We start from the raw sequence: 14,237 nt of genomic DNA, 5'->3' as shown, positions 1-14,237 counted from the left end.
TATACAGTTTCCAGTGGTGGCCTCTTATTCTATCCCCTCCTCTCAGTCTATGAAAAATTTCTTTCACATTAAACTGGTACCAACCCCTAACTAACTTATACATTATTATGATGATGATTCAGGATCTCCATGGTGTCACAAGACTCATCATGGAAGGCCCACACAATAAAACGCAGTATTATACAACCCCTTGAACTCATTCACCATTTGTGGTCTCGCCACCCTATCAGACAATGCATTCCATGGTTCAACATCCTCCATGCAAAGAAATCACTCCTAATCCACTTGCTCATGACTTCCTTTTGCAACTTCCAGGGATGGCTCCTTGTCCTTGCTCCCCCCCCCTGTTCCATCAAATGAAAGACCTCCCCTAAATCTCAAATATATCCCTTCTGCTATTCATGAGGCTTTGCAAATTGCATTCCCTCAATCTGTCTTCATACCCCACATTCTGAAGACTAGTCACCACCTTTGGGATTCTTCTCTGGACCCTTCCTAACATATCCTCATTACCCTGAAAACCAGATGACCAAATCTGTGCACAATAAATCATATGATGCCTGATCAAGGCCTCATATAATGGAGCCATAAACTCTTTTCTGCATGTTAAAATCCTCTGTATCATTGTCATAATTGTGTAATTTTTTTGATTTCCATCCGCAAAACATTGTAAACCTATAGTACATTAACGCCATGGATTAGACAAGTTTTTTTATTTTTTATTTAGTTTATATTTATTTATTTATTTATTATTATTTTTTTTTTTACATAATCCAGTGACCATAAATGGAATGTTTTTCAAATCAAATCTTCAGCAAGTGGGTGGTGGTGATTTTACACTAGGTGAGCCCAAGATTTGAATCCACATCCTGTTAGTTAGTGTTATGGTAATCATTTGGCAATTGAGATTATTCTATGAAAAGGAGAGGGGGACTGGCAAAATATCAAATGCACCTTGATTCCCATTATATTATAATTGATAAGAAATTATATTCTTATTTTCATCCATATTTTAGTTCTCTGATTGCTCTGCTTCTCATTCCCACTGATGAATGCTAAGAAGCTCACTGTTTAAGACAGTGGTTGACAAGAAATTGTACTCTTGTTTTCATCTATTTATCTAGTTTTAAGCAAATAAAGGCTAGTGTGAAATTTTCTCACAACTCCTTCTTCACTAGCTGTTGGCCTGCTAATTAATTAATGGGCCAATTAGTGGATGGAGATAATTAGCCCATTAATTAATTAGTTATCACCAATCTGGATTCTGCAACTTTGACTTCACACACATTACCAACCTTAGGACAAAATCCATGAAAAGAGTTGGAGAGGTCACTTTTTCAAGGCATTTATTACATCTAGGTAGAAGCCTACTAACTAAACTATCATCTTATAGTCTTCTTCTTCCCTTTGTAGTTAGTTTGCCAGTTTCTCTTGTGCTGTTGCCTTGAATATGTCTCAAATCTCAGATCCTATCCATAGTTTTACTGATGATGCTAAACTCCATTACTCTTTTTTGTTTAAAAAACCTTGTAGCATCAAAAATCCAAATCTAAGAATCTTCCATAACAATGCCTTAAACACTGATCTTTATGTGTGTGTGTGTGTGTGTGTGTGTGTGTGGTATTGGTGATGGGGAACAGGGTAAACTCTGATTTCTCTTCTTAAGCTAACTTACACCTCTACTCTTTCCTGGCATAAGCACATCATGTCTATAATCTCTTAAGCAGGAGCTGAAAAAAGAAGAAAATGTTATGGAGGGTATATGAGGGGAAAAAAAGTGATGAAGGTTATCACCAAACTCATGAGCAATACATTGCACAGGAATGAAGGGTTGCTAGCTTGATGATGGAGATAGAATCAGATTATAAGAGAACATTAGCTGAACAAGCTAAAGGAAATCCCAGAGAGTTCTTTTTCTACATGCTGAGTAAAATTAAGAAGGATATGGAACAATAATATTAAGAAATGCTGATAGTAGGAAGGTGACAGGAGAAGAAAAATTTCAAATTACTGAGACACTACTTTACAGGGTGTATAATCCAAGTAGAGATAAGGAGTGATTAATGTGGCAGAGATTGACACAAGAACAGAGGTTAATAAACTTGAGGTGTATAGGATAAGAAATCTCAGTATGAATATAGACATAGGACTGGATGAAATATCAGTGTGTGTGATATGGGAAAGTGCAATAGAAATGGCGATGCTCCTAATGAGGCTGTTTAATTTAAAGTCTTAGTACTGGTGCAAGAGATTTATTGCTTGAAAAAGGCTTCAGGATTTCAAATTATAGGTCAATTATCTCTGGAATGATGGTTAAGGTATTGGAAAATTTGGGCAGATACAAGTATGATATTTTGTGGAAGACAGCATGTCTTTGTGAAGGGGAAGTCTTTAGTAAGAATCATATTCTTATCTACCAAATTTTCCAATACCTTAACCACCTTTCCAGAGATAATTGACTTATCTCTGGAAATTAAATATGAGATATTTAATCTCATATTTAATGAGCCATGGATATAAGAGTGACTGAAAGTGGTATATATGTATTGCAGAGTTGATTCAAATAGAAGACAGGTGACCAGCAACATGCCACAGGATTCTGTACTGGGGCTGCTGCTATTCAGTTTATACATCAATGATATTGGGAATGAAATTGGAAAGAACAATAGTTAATAGAGGTGATGCCAGGGTAGTCTGAATAGACTGATAGTTTGAATGGAGAATAATGGCTGCCAATTCAGTGTATGAAAGGTGTAAAGTTGTGCACTTTGGGATGAAAAAAGTTACATATTGCATAGATGAGCTACATTGCAAGAAATTGATGAGGCTAGAAATTTAGGAGGATAATCCTGGCGGACAGAAAGTTGAAGTTCAGAGGACATATTGCAAATGTGGATAAACTATCTCTAAGGATCACTTGGGTATTAAGACATACACTGCTGAGCAGGGAAATGGAAATTATTATCCTTCTTTTTAAGATTTTGATACAACCACTTTTGGACTATTTTTCACAGATTTGGTAACCTCGGTTTCTTGTGCATGTCAATGGTCAAGATATTCAGAGACAAGTGACCAAAGTGGTGAGTTGAATCGATACTATATCTACTGGCATTTGTGTCATCAGAAAAATATAAAGCGGCACAGGAATGATGGAAGTTAATTTAAATAAAAATATACTATTTTTAGTTGATATTTTATTTTTTTTAACTTTAAACTGTGAAATATAACTTTTTAAAATTTAGATATACTGAATGTACACAAATGTGTGCGTGATGTATTATATTAATCATGCAACCTATCCTTTTTGTAAAATGTCTTTTTTTTTTTTTTTTTAGTTAATGATTCAGATATGGTATAATCCTATTGTATTATTATAATTTGTATTTGCCTTAAGAATAGTGTAATAGGAGGATTGGTATTGAGGATTTTTGGATATTTTTTCAAGTTTAACCATTTCTATACAGGTGTAGGATATTATTTGGAATTAGATTTAGGGGGAGAGCATGAAAAAGTTTAAAGGACTACAAGGACTCTTACTTGTACTTTAAAGGACTTGTACTCAAAAGACTCCATGTTAAAGTTAGCAAGAAGAATGGGAAGTAGAAAGCTCATGGTTGTGCCTTTCAGTAAAACGTTGTTCTGCCTTGCAAAATGTATTGAGACTAGGACACCAGAAAATATGACTCTAATGTCATATTAAAATTTGTCTTATAAAAGTAGAATAGTAGAATGGGGACATTTGTAATAGATGGAAGTAACATCAAAGTTGATCAAAATGTCGGGTGTTAAGGGAAGACTTTAATTTTTGTTTATAAATTGTTGAGTGTGCTTTATCAAGATTGAAGAAAAACCCAGTGAAGGGTTTTTAGTGAAGTAACGTGGCCTTTGTCTTTAGCGATTAGTCCAAGTGGATATTATTTTCGTGGAATTTAGGTAATTCATAAATTGTTGAAAAATATAAATAATTTGCTAAAATAAAGAGCCGGCTTCACTTCGGTGATGCAAATTTATAAAAATTAAGTGGATATTAAATCCAGCATTATTGCAAAGCCAAATATAGAAACTATAAAAGTTTCGTATGAAATTTGACCACAGAGCTTATGGGAATACACTCGCCAATATTTATGAGTTTCCTTAACCAGACCTTATAGGAAAGAGACGACCGCTATGCCCAAGCGTCCATATATCCCCCCTCCTATTCCATGTCAGGCCAGTGAAAAGGTTTCACTGGCCTGATAGCTGTTTCAAACTGGTTGGTTATCATCAGAGACTAGGCAGAAACTTAAGAAAGCAAAAACTCTCAGTACTAAGAAACTTGAAACATCGGAGAGGTGTATTTTTCGTAAGCGAACTCTCGGTTGGTGCATAAAAGTATTTACTAAAATAAAGAGCAAAAAGGCTTCACTTCGGTGATGCAAATTTATAAAAATTAAGTGGATATTAAATTCAGCATTATTTCAAAGCCGAATATAGAAATTATAAAAGTTGACCATATGAAATTTGACCAGAGAACTTATGGGAATACACCCGCCAATATTTACGAGTTTCCCCAGCTGGACCTTATAGGAGAGATGACGCTATGCCCAAGCGTCCATATATTCCACTCCAATTGGTCCATTTTGAAAAGGTTTCACTGGAAGTGAAAGCCTTTTGGCTCTTTATTTTAGTAAATACTTTTATGCACTAACCGAGAGTTCGCTTACGAAAAATACACCTCTCTGATGTTTCAATTTCCTTAGTACTGAGAGTTTTTGTTCTCTTAAGGTTTTTGTCTAGTCTCTGATGATATCCAACCAGTTTGAAACAGCTGTCAGGCCAGTGAAACCTTTTCAAAATGGACCAATAGGAGCGGAATATATGGACGCTTGGGCATAGCAGTCGTATCTTCTATAAGGTCCAGCTAGGGCAAATATACACGGCTGTGAAATAATGCTGGATTTAATATGCACTTAATTTTTATAAATAATTTGGATTTTTATGTATATATATTTCAGTGGTTTCTGTAGGAACTTCTGTTGGAAGCCCAGTGATTTTTCTGTCTTAATCTGTTTCATTAGATTGTAATTAATAGCTTGATAGGTGTATCCAGAGAGGAAAGGATTTAATTTATAAATGCAAGCCATCCTATTACGATAACAATAACATTTGCTTCATTTATTATTTTTTTTAATGAGAACCTTATTCTTAATGAGAACTTTATTGACTCTTAAAGACTTGATGAATGTAATTTGTTCATTGCTAAAGTTACTGTTAACAGAGAACAACTAATTATATGCATTTTATCTGTATTATTTAATATGAAAAATGAAAATGCAAAAGATTTCTTTGGCTGAGATCTTACACCACTTTAATAATTATTTCTACATAATTTTATTATTGTATAATTTGATTAGTACATAGCTTAAAAGGCAAGACTTTGATGCCTAACATTTTCTACTTTGAATGGCCATGCATGCTTATAGTGATATTAGAAAAAGGAATAAAAATTTGAAAAACTCTCTTCCATTGTAATTTTCATTATTTTAATATTTTAATAATATTAAAATAATGAGTTCAAATTTATTTATAGTTTGTACAACAACAAGCTGCAATTATGGCTGCAGCAGCCCAAGGAGGCTATATAAATCCAATGGCTGCTCTAGCTGCAGCACAGCTGCCACAGATGAGTGCTGTACCCAATGGTCTGGCTAGTCCTGCTATTACACCCACATCAGGTAAATTTTTAGATTTTCTGTTTGTTAATATATGATAACTTAATTGATACTTGACTTCAGATGTACAGGCTGGACATTTTTTTTTTTTTTTTTAATGGGCACAGAAAATTTGCTTACAGGTATTACATGCAATATTTCTCTTAACCTGGTGTTCCTAAGTATTAGATACAGTTGATCGGATGTGGTTAGTCTATAGTAATATAAACCTGAATTATCATAACAGAAATGAACAGATCATGCAGATGATTATTAAAGAGTTTTCATGTGGCACTTAGTATGGTTTTTATAACTTGGAATGAATCATTTTCCCTTCTCTGTATCATCACCAAGGTTTTTAAGTGGTTTTGCTTTTTATTTTGAAAAATAAAAAGAGAGAGATTTTTTGCCAGTATTCTTTCATTGTGTAGAAATTATGGAGACAAAAAACGCATGTTAGCGTAGTTACTTTACTTATAATTATAACTGTTTACACTAGTATGACCTCTAGTGAGGGAAAGAAAGACTAGAAGAGTAAAATTTCTTATTAAAAAAGTGTAAAAAAAATAAAAATTACTAATAAAAAATCATATATAAAAATTAAAATAAAATAAAAAAATTAAAAGTGAAATTATAACAATTGCTCCTCTACAGTCCATGCTATCTTTATGTTCTGTCCACTGTTTTGTATTTGTGTTTGAATTCTGCCGTCTTGTGTTTCTCATGTTCTATACCTGAATGCTATATGGATTGCAGATGGGTCTTCCAGACTCTTGGAATTGCTAATCCCTCATTCTTGTTAAATTGGGATAATGAATCAGCATCTCACAAGCTTTGAATTTTCTTTCAAACCAAGTTTTGGTGCCGTGCCTTTCCAGTTAATTCAGAGCATGATTGGATTTGACATGACATGATTTCTGAGTGCATGATTGGAAAGACCTGTTTTACTGTAATGAAGGAATTTAATGTGTTGTTTCTGTTCATCTTTTCTTATGTTTTTGTTTTTTATGTTGTTTTTTGGAATTGTGCAATCTGTTTCCCCTATGCAGGGTAAGTTGCAGGTGCACTGGATTTTGTAAACCCCTGGGTGGGCAAGGTAAGGAAGGGGATCATTAGAATTGTGAATTGAATTGTGCATCTTGTTTTTATCTTTATCTTTGTGGAAGATAAAAAAAAAATTGCAGAAATGCCATAGCCATATAGCACATTAAGGGAATATCAGAAAAAAAAAATAGATAAACACTGTATAAATATAATATTAAGGTAACTCTCCACAAAATGAAAAAGCATACTTGGCTCATCTAAAGATCCCTTTCCCTGCCTTGCCCAGGATATAGAGATATAGACAGGACTATATGTAGTTCCACACAGAAGTCAAGCTGGTGTAAACAGTTCAGAAAGCAATTATACTATAGTGAACTTATGTGAATTGTGTTGTAGCTTTTGTTTTAGTTCACATATATGTATTCTCAATGATAACTTTGACATAAAGATCAAAACATTTTCTTTGTTGTAAGTAAAGTAATTGCTTTATCACTGTGTTTTTGTGCTGGCCAACATCTAACCACTGAGAGAAAGAATTTCAGTATGCTTTTATTAATAATAATATTGAGACCTCAATTTCTTCAGCATTTGTTATTCCAGATATGTTACAGAATTGGAGTAGAACACATAATTGAAAGAGTTCATCATTTGCAGAGGACAAAATTAATTTTGTATTCTGCCTTCAATCCTTTCAGTGATTCTACAGGATTTTAGAATATAGATAGATAGATAGACTTTTGTATGAAATGATTATTTTTATGGCAGATTTTGGAAACTAAAAATATTCTGGAGAGTTAAAGTTCAAAAATTATGCACTGTTGCAAACAATCCATGGAAGTAATTAGCATATGCATTATTAAGTGGTTAAATCTTGCTGAAAATGGTATCCATTATATTTCTCACATAATTTTATATATATAAGGTAGATTTCAAAAGTTTCCAGCCTGACATAAAATTCACACCAATTTTAAAGCGCCATGTGTCACAGAGAAGCGCCATCTATGGGGAGGTTAATGTACCAGTTTCAACTCTCTACCTGCATCATTCAGTTGGAGGCATTCATTTGACTGACATGTGGCACACCGAGTGGCTGTAATGTTAAAAATTGGGTACTGCACTGTGATAAAGTTTTTCACCAAAGAAGAGCTTTCTCCAAGTGCTATCAAACAGCGATTGGATGTTGTTTGTAGGGAAACTTCTCCTTCCGAACAGATTGCTGCCACCTGCATTGCTCGACACCAATGAGGCTATTCATGTGTTAGAGGAAGAGCTTGCTGGTACATTGAACGACGACCTTTGGACAGTCCTCTCAGATGTCTCTAGTGCTTCAGCAGAGAAAGAATTTATAAAATACGATGTCAGCACATCGAAAAATTTTAAAGTCTAAAAAGAACTCTGCCTCCGAAACTCAAATACCGCTTGTCAACCTAAATCTTAGCACCGAAAAAAAATACTTCTGAAGAAATAATGATACAGGTAGAACATGGTATCTGCAACCTTCCCATCCATATTGCAAACAATATCAGACTGGATGTAGCCAGGGTTCTTACCAAAGCTAAACCACCAAAAACAACCTATCTAAAGAAGAATTAAGAGCTCTACAAGAAATGAAGAACAACAGAAAAATAATCATCAAAGCAGATACACACACACCAAACTGACTACACAGGTAAGTTTTCTTCTTTACTGTTAGATCAGTCTACCTTACCTTCCCCCATTGAATACAACCCCACCAGCTCTCAAATCAGAACACTCCGTACTTCTTGACCTGTGGAAGTGATTAGCAGACTAAAACTTTTCAACTCTAGGATCCCCCCCCCCCCCCGAATATATGGACTACCAAAAATCCATAAGCAGAATGTGCCATTACATCCCATTGTGGATGGCATTGATTTCCCCACATACAAATTAGCCAAACATTTAGCCAAAGTGATTGCACATTATACTGGCAACACACCATCGCACATAAAAAAAACTCAGCCCACTTTTAAAGCATATAAAAAACCTCTTGCTCCAACACACTGCCATATAATGGTCAGTTTTGATGTCCCACTCAAAGATACCTTAGATCTCACCCAAGCCAAATTTCTTCCAGATATCTCAGCCCTATTTCAGTTCACCATGAACTCAGGCTATTTTGTTTGGCAAGAAAAATTCTACAAACAAATAGAGGGGACAGCCATGGGTTCTCCACTCTCTTCCCCCATACCAAAAGCCTTAAACTCAGCCTTACAAAAACCCGCTGTCTGGCTATGCTACGTGGATGATGTGTTCACTATTTGGCCACATGGCATAATACACTCCACAACTTCTTAACGTACTTAAACAATCAACACCCCAGAATCCAGTTCACCTTGGAAAAGGAAAACAACAACAGTCTCCCTTTCCTAGACACTCTGATTACTCGCCAGCCTGATAGATCCCTGGCTTTCTCTGTTTACAGAAAACCAACCCACACATTCACCAGTAATCATAACTCTCCCCCCCCCCCACAACAATATGGGATTATAAAAACCTTATATAACAGGGCTAAATTAATCTGTTCAGATAACAATGCCCTTACTACTGAACCTAAACATATCCTTAACACCTTCTTAGCCAATGGCTACAACCCCCAAAAAATCTAGAAAATATTAAAACCAGTTAACCACAACCCCCCCTCCCCTTCCTTCATAACAGAGATTACGCTAAATCTATCACCATTCCTGATATCCCAGGCACATCTGAAAAGCTAACAAAAAGCCTAAAAATATGTGACCTGACTACCTGTTACAAACCATATAAGAAATTGGCATCCCTTATCTGCTCCACCAAAGACCAGCCACTTCCCCTAGACCTATATGGAGTATACCAGGTCCCTTGCAGTTGTAAACTGTCCTACTATGGCCAAACAGGCAGGAGAGCTAATGTCAGGATATCCGAACACAAAGACTACTTTCACCAATACAGCCACTCAGGACTGGAAGAAAGCCACTTTACTACACTACAGCAAATATAATCAGCCTCAGCTCTAAAAAACTTCCCATTTGGAGTTTTTTAGAATCAGCTCTAAATTCTGAATCAGCCTCAGCTCTAAAAAACTTCCCAAACCTCAACAAATTTGGGTGCATGAGAATGCCCCAAATTTGGGAAGCTTGCATCCTAAAAACATCAGCTCACAGCCAAGACAACTCAATTTAGCCACTGGGGGGGGGGGGGGGCACCTTTAGGACTCTAGGACCAAAGCCAGTTGCCTTCTTCAGCCTCGTTTGCTTGTTGTTAGTGCCTGCATGCACATATCATAGTTTTATGTTCCCAGAAGATGGCAATGTAACATTACCGAAATATTAGAAGGTATCGATTAAAGTTTTTTTAATTAATATTTTAGTATATGTTGTCATTTCCTGAAAAATTTAAAGTCATGTTTAACCAACATATAAGTTTATCTACAAGTATGAGAACTGTTCAATGACAGATGGTTGAAGCTCAAAGAAATCTCAGCAGGGTTTGGGCTTTCTATAACAACCGTCTTTCACATCATTCATGAGAAGCTTCATATGATGAAGAACAGTGCAAGGTGGGTGCCCCAACTTCTCTCTTCAATTCAGTAGGAGCATCGTGTGATCTGTTCCCGCAATTTTTTAGAGCTTTGCCAAGGGAATTAGAAAGAAGTGCTTGAATCCATTGTCACCAGGGATGAAATCTTGGTCATTTAATATGATCCTTTTTCCAAAAGGGAATCCATGGAGTGGTGCAGACTAGGCAAAGCACCACCTAGAAAAGCCAAGGTCACTCAGTCCATCAAGATTACGTCAACAATCTTTTGGGATTGCCAGGGAATTCCCTTGATTTATTTCAAGGAAAGGAATACCACAGTGAATGCAGAATATTATGCTTCACTCCTGCACAAATTGCATGACGCCATAGAAGAGAAGAGATGAGGAATGCTGAGTCATGGTGTTCACCTGCTTCAAGACAATGCTCCAGTCCATACAACTATTTGCAAAGGCTGCAGTGAAGGACTGTAGCTTCCAGGAGATTGAACACCCACCCCTAAGCCCAGATCTAGCTCTCAGTGATTACTATCTCTTCTCAAAACTGAAGGAGAGACCTTTGAGGAAGAAAATTTGCAAATGACAATGAGGTGAAAAATGCAGTTTTAGGCTATTTTGCAGACAAAAGCATAGACTATTTTTTCAAGGCATAATGTGTTGAAGTAAAGGGAGATTATGTTGAAAAGTGACACAGTTGTTTTCTTTCTGTCACCTATAAAAGTTATTCAGGCCATAAACTTATGGAATCACCCTTGTACACTTATTTCTCATTTCATTATTATTATAATAACCTCTGTGGAGTCAATAGACTCATCATGGTCCACTCATCCAGCAACATGTCTTTCATAATCAACTTTGAAATTATTTTCATTTCCTGCATTCACATTGCATTCTGGCAGTGCAATTGCATTCACCAACAATCCTCCACATGAGAAATCTATATATTACACCCTTCTTCACCATATCTTTTTACAACTTCCAGGGATGGCCTCTCGTTCTTCCCATCTTAATGTCCACTCTTTTTATAATTTCCTTCTGTATTAATCTGGTAGAATTCCTTAACTATCTTGAAAGTCTCTATCACATCTCTTCTTTTGTTTCTATCCACTGAACTCTGTAATCCATATTCCCTCAACTGCTCTGCATAACCAACACTCCAGAATCCCGATATCCCTTTGGTCATTCATCCTTGGATCCTCACTAGTGTTTCCGCATTGCAATGAAAACTAGGCAATCAAATTTTAGCACAGTAATCCATGTGTGGTCTGAGTAATGTCTGAGTATATGGAACCACTATATAATGCCTTATATAGTGGTTCCATCACCTCCTAAATCCTACATGTCATGGACCTTTAATCATAGCAGCAGTACAATGTGATATTTGCAACACTTACAGTGTGCCCTTGGAACTTTAGTCTGCTGTCTATCATCACCTCAAGATCCTGAATCTCATCCACTTCCACAGCTCCAGCAATAAGTATTTAGTCTTTTATCTGTGTAACCCAAAGTGTAACACCTTGTATTTATTAATATTAAAACTATATCCTACTTATCTGTCCAAGCTAAAAGTATTCAAATCTTCCTGTAGAGGATTAACATCAGAAATATCCTGATAATTCTACCTAACTTTGCATCGTCAGCAAACATTTGAAGATCCCCAGTCAGTCCATATGAAATATCATTAATAAATAAGTTGAATGGTTGGAGTCCCAAGAACAGAACCCAGAGGCACACCACTGATCACCTTCCTTTTCTGAAACACTGCTCCATCATATGCAACAATCTAGTATCTTTCAGAAAGCCATTCTTCAAGCCATCTAACCAATCTGTTATTCAATCCAATCTTCTGCATCTTATACATCAATGTGTCATGTGGTGATCTATCAAATACCTTTGCAAAAGTCAAAAAAAAAAAAAAAAAAGAGAGAAATCACTATATGAATCTCCCTTATCCATTGCATTCTTCACCTTATCACAAAATGTAAGAAGATTGCTAAAACAAGACCTGCTCTTCACATACCCATGCTGACCACCATAAAGAATCTTATGTCCATCAATCTAATCCAGTATTCCATTCCTAACCAGTTTCTCTGACACTTTGACCACAAATTTAGATATACAGACTGGTCTATAATTGGAAACTTCTGTCCTGGAACCATGCTTGTGGAGAGGTGTGCCATTTTGCTTTCTTTCCACTCCTTACAAACCTTCCACATTGCATGACTTTCATGAAATAACAAAGTCAAAGGCATGGCCATGTCTTTTTCACATTTTTTAAAATGTGTGGTAATATCTCTTATATCTCCATTCCCACTGCCTTATTAACATCTAACCCAAGCAACACTTGATACACCTCTCGTTCTTTCACCTTTAATTTTCATAACATTTGCCTCCCTTGTACATGTTTCACAGCATCATTTCACACCAGTATGAGTATCTAAAAAACCAAACCGTTTTTTTTTTTTTCTTTTTCAATAGTGAACTGGATTATTGGGTATTACCTATTGAGGTGAAGGGGGAAAGAGTTTAATCTGTCTGAGCGATGTTGCAAAACAGTAAACACATCATGAATATATCTCAACCAAATAGAAGGTTTGAGACTGGTAGTAGCAACACCATTTTTTTAAAAATGCTTCATTTTGAAAAAAAAAAAAAATGCTTGATACCACCCATAGAGGGTGCTCTTCATGGGACTTTAGTCTTTATTTATTCTATCTCATTTCTTCCACTTATTGTTTCTTGTTTGTTTTTGTGTGTGTTATTACAATTTTAACATTGCATTCCTGATGATGTCTCTGTTACTGAGATAAAATATTGAAATGATTAAACCTGTTGTTTAAATATTTCTCTTTATCTGGCTTAAAACGGTTCTGGTAGAAATGTTAAAAGTCCAAAAAAAAAAGGAAGGCCTTGCTGCTTTTATCAGGAAACCAGATAAATGGGGAAAAACTCATCATCAGCAAGACTGAAGAGAGAAAGCACCATCATTATGAGAAGAGTCATTGGAAAAGAAGTCAACACTTAGAAGAATTAGAGAGGTATCATGTCGACATAATTAGTGAGATACTGATAAATAATAATTATAGAATGTTAATATTCTATCAATTGTGATCAGAGAAAGGAAGGAGAAATTATAGTATTCAACACTAAACATGAAGATAACACTAAACTTTTGAATGACAATCGATTTCTTTTCCAAAATGGGAAATCAGACAATGAATTTATTTGTGCCTATGGTCTCACAGAAGATTTTACTAAGGAAGAAATAGCTTTTTCAAATCCTTGGAGAGGGAAGCTGGTGTAGAGGGGGGGGGGTTCAATTCTTGTTGTGTGGATGTAAACTGCAGAGTAGGAGGTGAATCTAAATATTGAGGGCTGCCTAGTATCCATAGACATCCCTTCTAGAACTTTATGCTTTCAGTCTGATCACTTCTACTTGTTTTTGTGTTGCCTGTCTCTGCATTAGAATTCTTACATTGTGATCCTGATGATAACTCTGTGACAGAAGATTTGTTTATTTTGTTCACTTTGTTTTCATTTGTTTCACTAATGTTCATGCTGCCTTCATTCTGTTAAACCAAAAACTGAGCAAGTATTAAATTTCTTTGCGATTTTGAGGTATATTTTTAATTGAAAAGATAAATGCACCCTTCAGTATTTAACTGATATATGGCACACAAGAATGTCATAAAACTTGTTTATGAAATCAATTTATATTGAATCTGAATTTCATCACATGCTACTTTAAATTCATTAAATCTATTATATCTTTAATACTAAAGTTATAAATTTAGAAATGTAAATTTACATTTGTTAGTTATAATATAAAGTAATAAGCACAGTTTGGTTCTATAGTGTGCCCCTCATACTAAATGTTTTTATTGCTTCCAACTCTCCCATATGGTATTTATTTTTATGGGTGTTTTGTTGATGATGTTCTGTGTATTGTGGGAAACAAACACTAGTATTT

At 35.5% G+C, this 14,237-nt stretch overlaps 1 protein-coding gene across 6 annotated transcripts in view; it reads left to right on the top strand.

Annotated features, from left to right (window-relative positions):
- The window catches only part of LOC150100308 (CUGBP Elav-like family member 4), an 865,263-nt gene that overhangs the window by 593,968 nt on the left and 257,058 nt on the right, over nucleotides 1-14,237 (top strand). For all 6 annotated transcript variants that reach the window (XR_016549221.1, XM_090402317.1, XM_090402318.1 and 3 more), the window contains one exon: nucleotides 5,570-5,714. Coding sequence is in view for 5 of the 6 variants with exons in the window: in XM_090402317.1 (XP_090258443.1) it covers nucleotides 5,570-5,714 (145 nt within the window). In the remaining variant the exon portion in view is untranslated. The remainder of the gene's footprint in view (nucleotides 1-5,569; nucleotides 5,715-14,237) is intronic.

Source organism: Typopeltis vanoorti, chromosome 13 (genome assembly GCF_054136105.1).
Source record: "Typopeltis vanoorti isolate ZY-2024b chromosome 13, IOZ_Tvanoo_1.0, whole genome shotgun sequence".
NCBI classification, from domain to species: Eukaryota; Metazoa; Arthropoda; class Arachnida; order Uropygi; family Thelyphonidae; genus Typopeltis; species Typopeltis vanoorti.
Note: the sequence above shows the minus strand (reverse complement) of the source record. Positions and strands in the feature narration are given on the sequence as shown.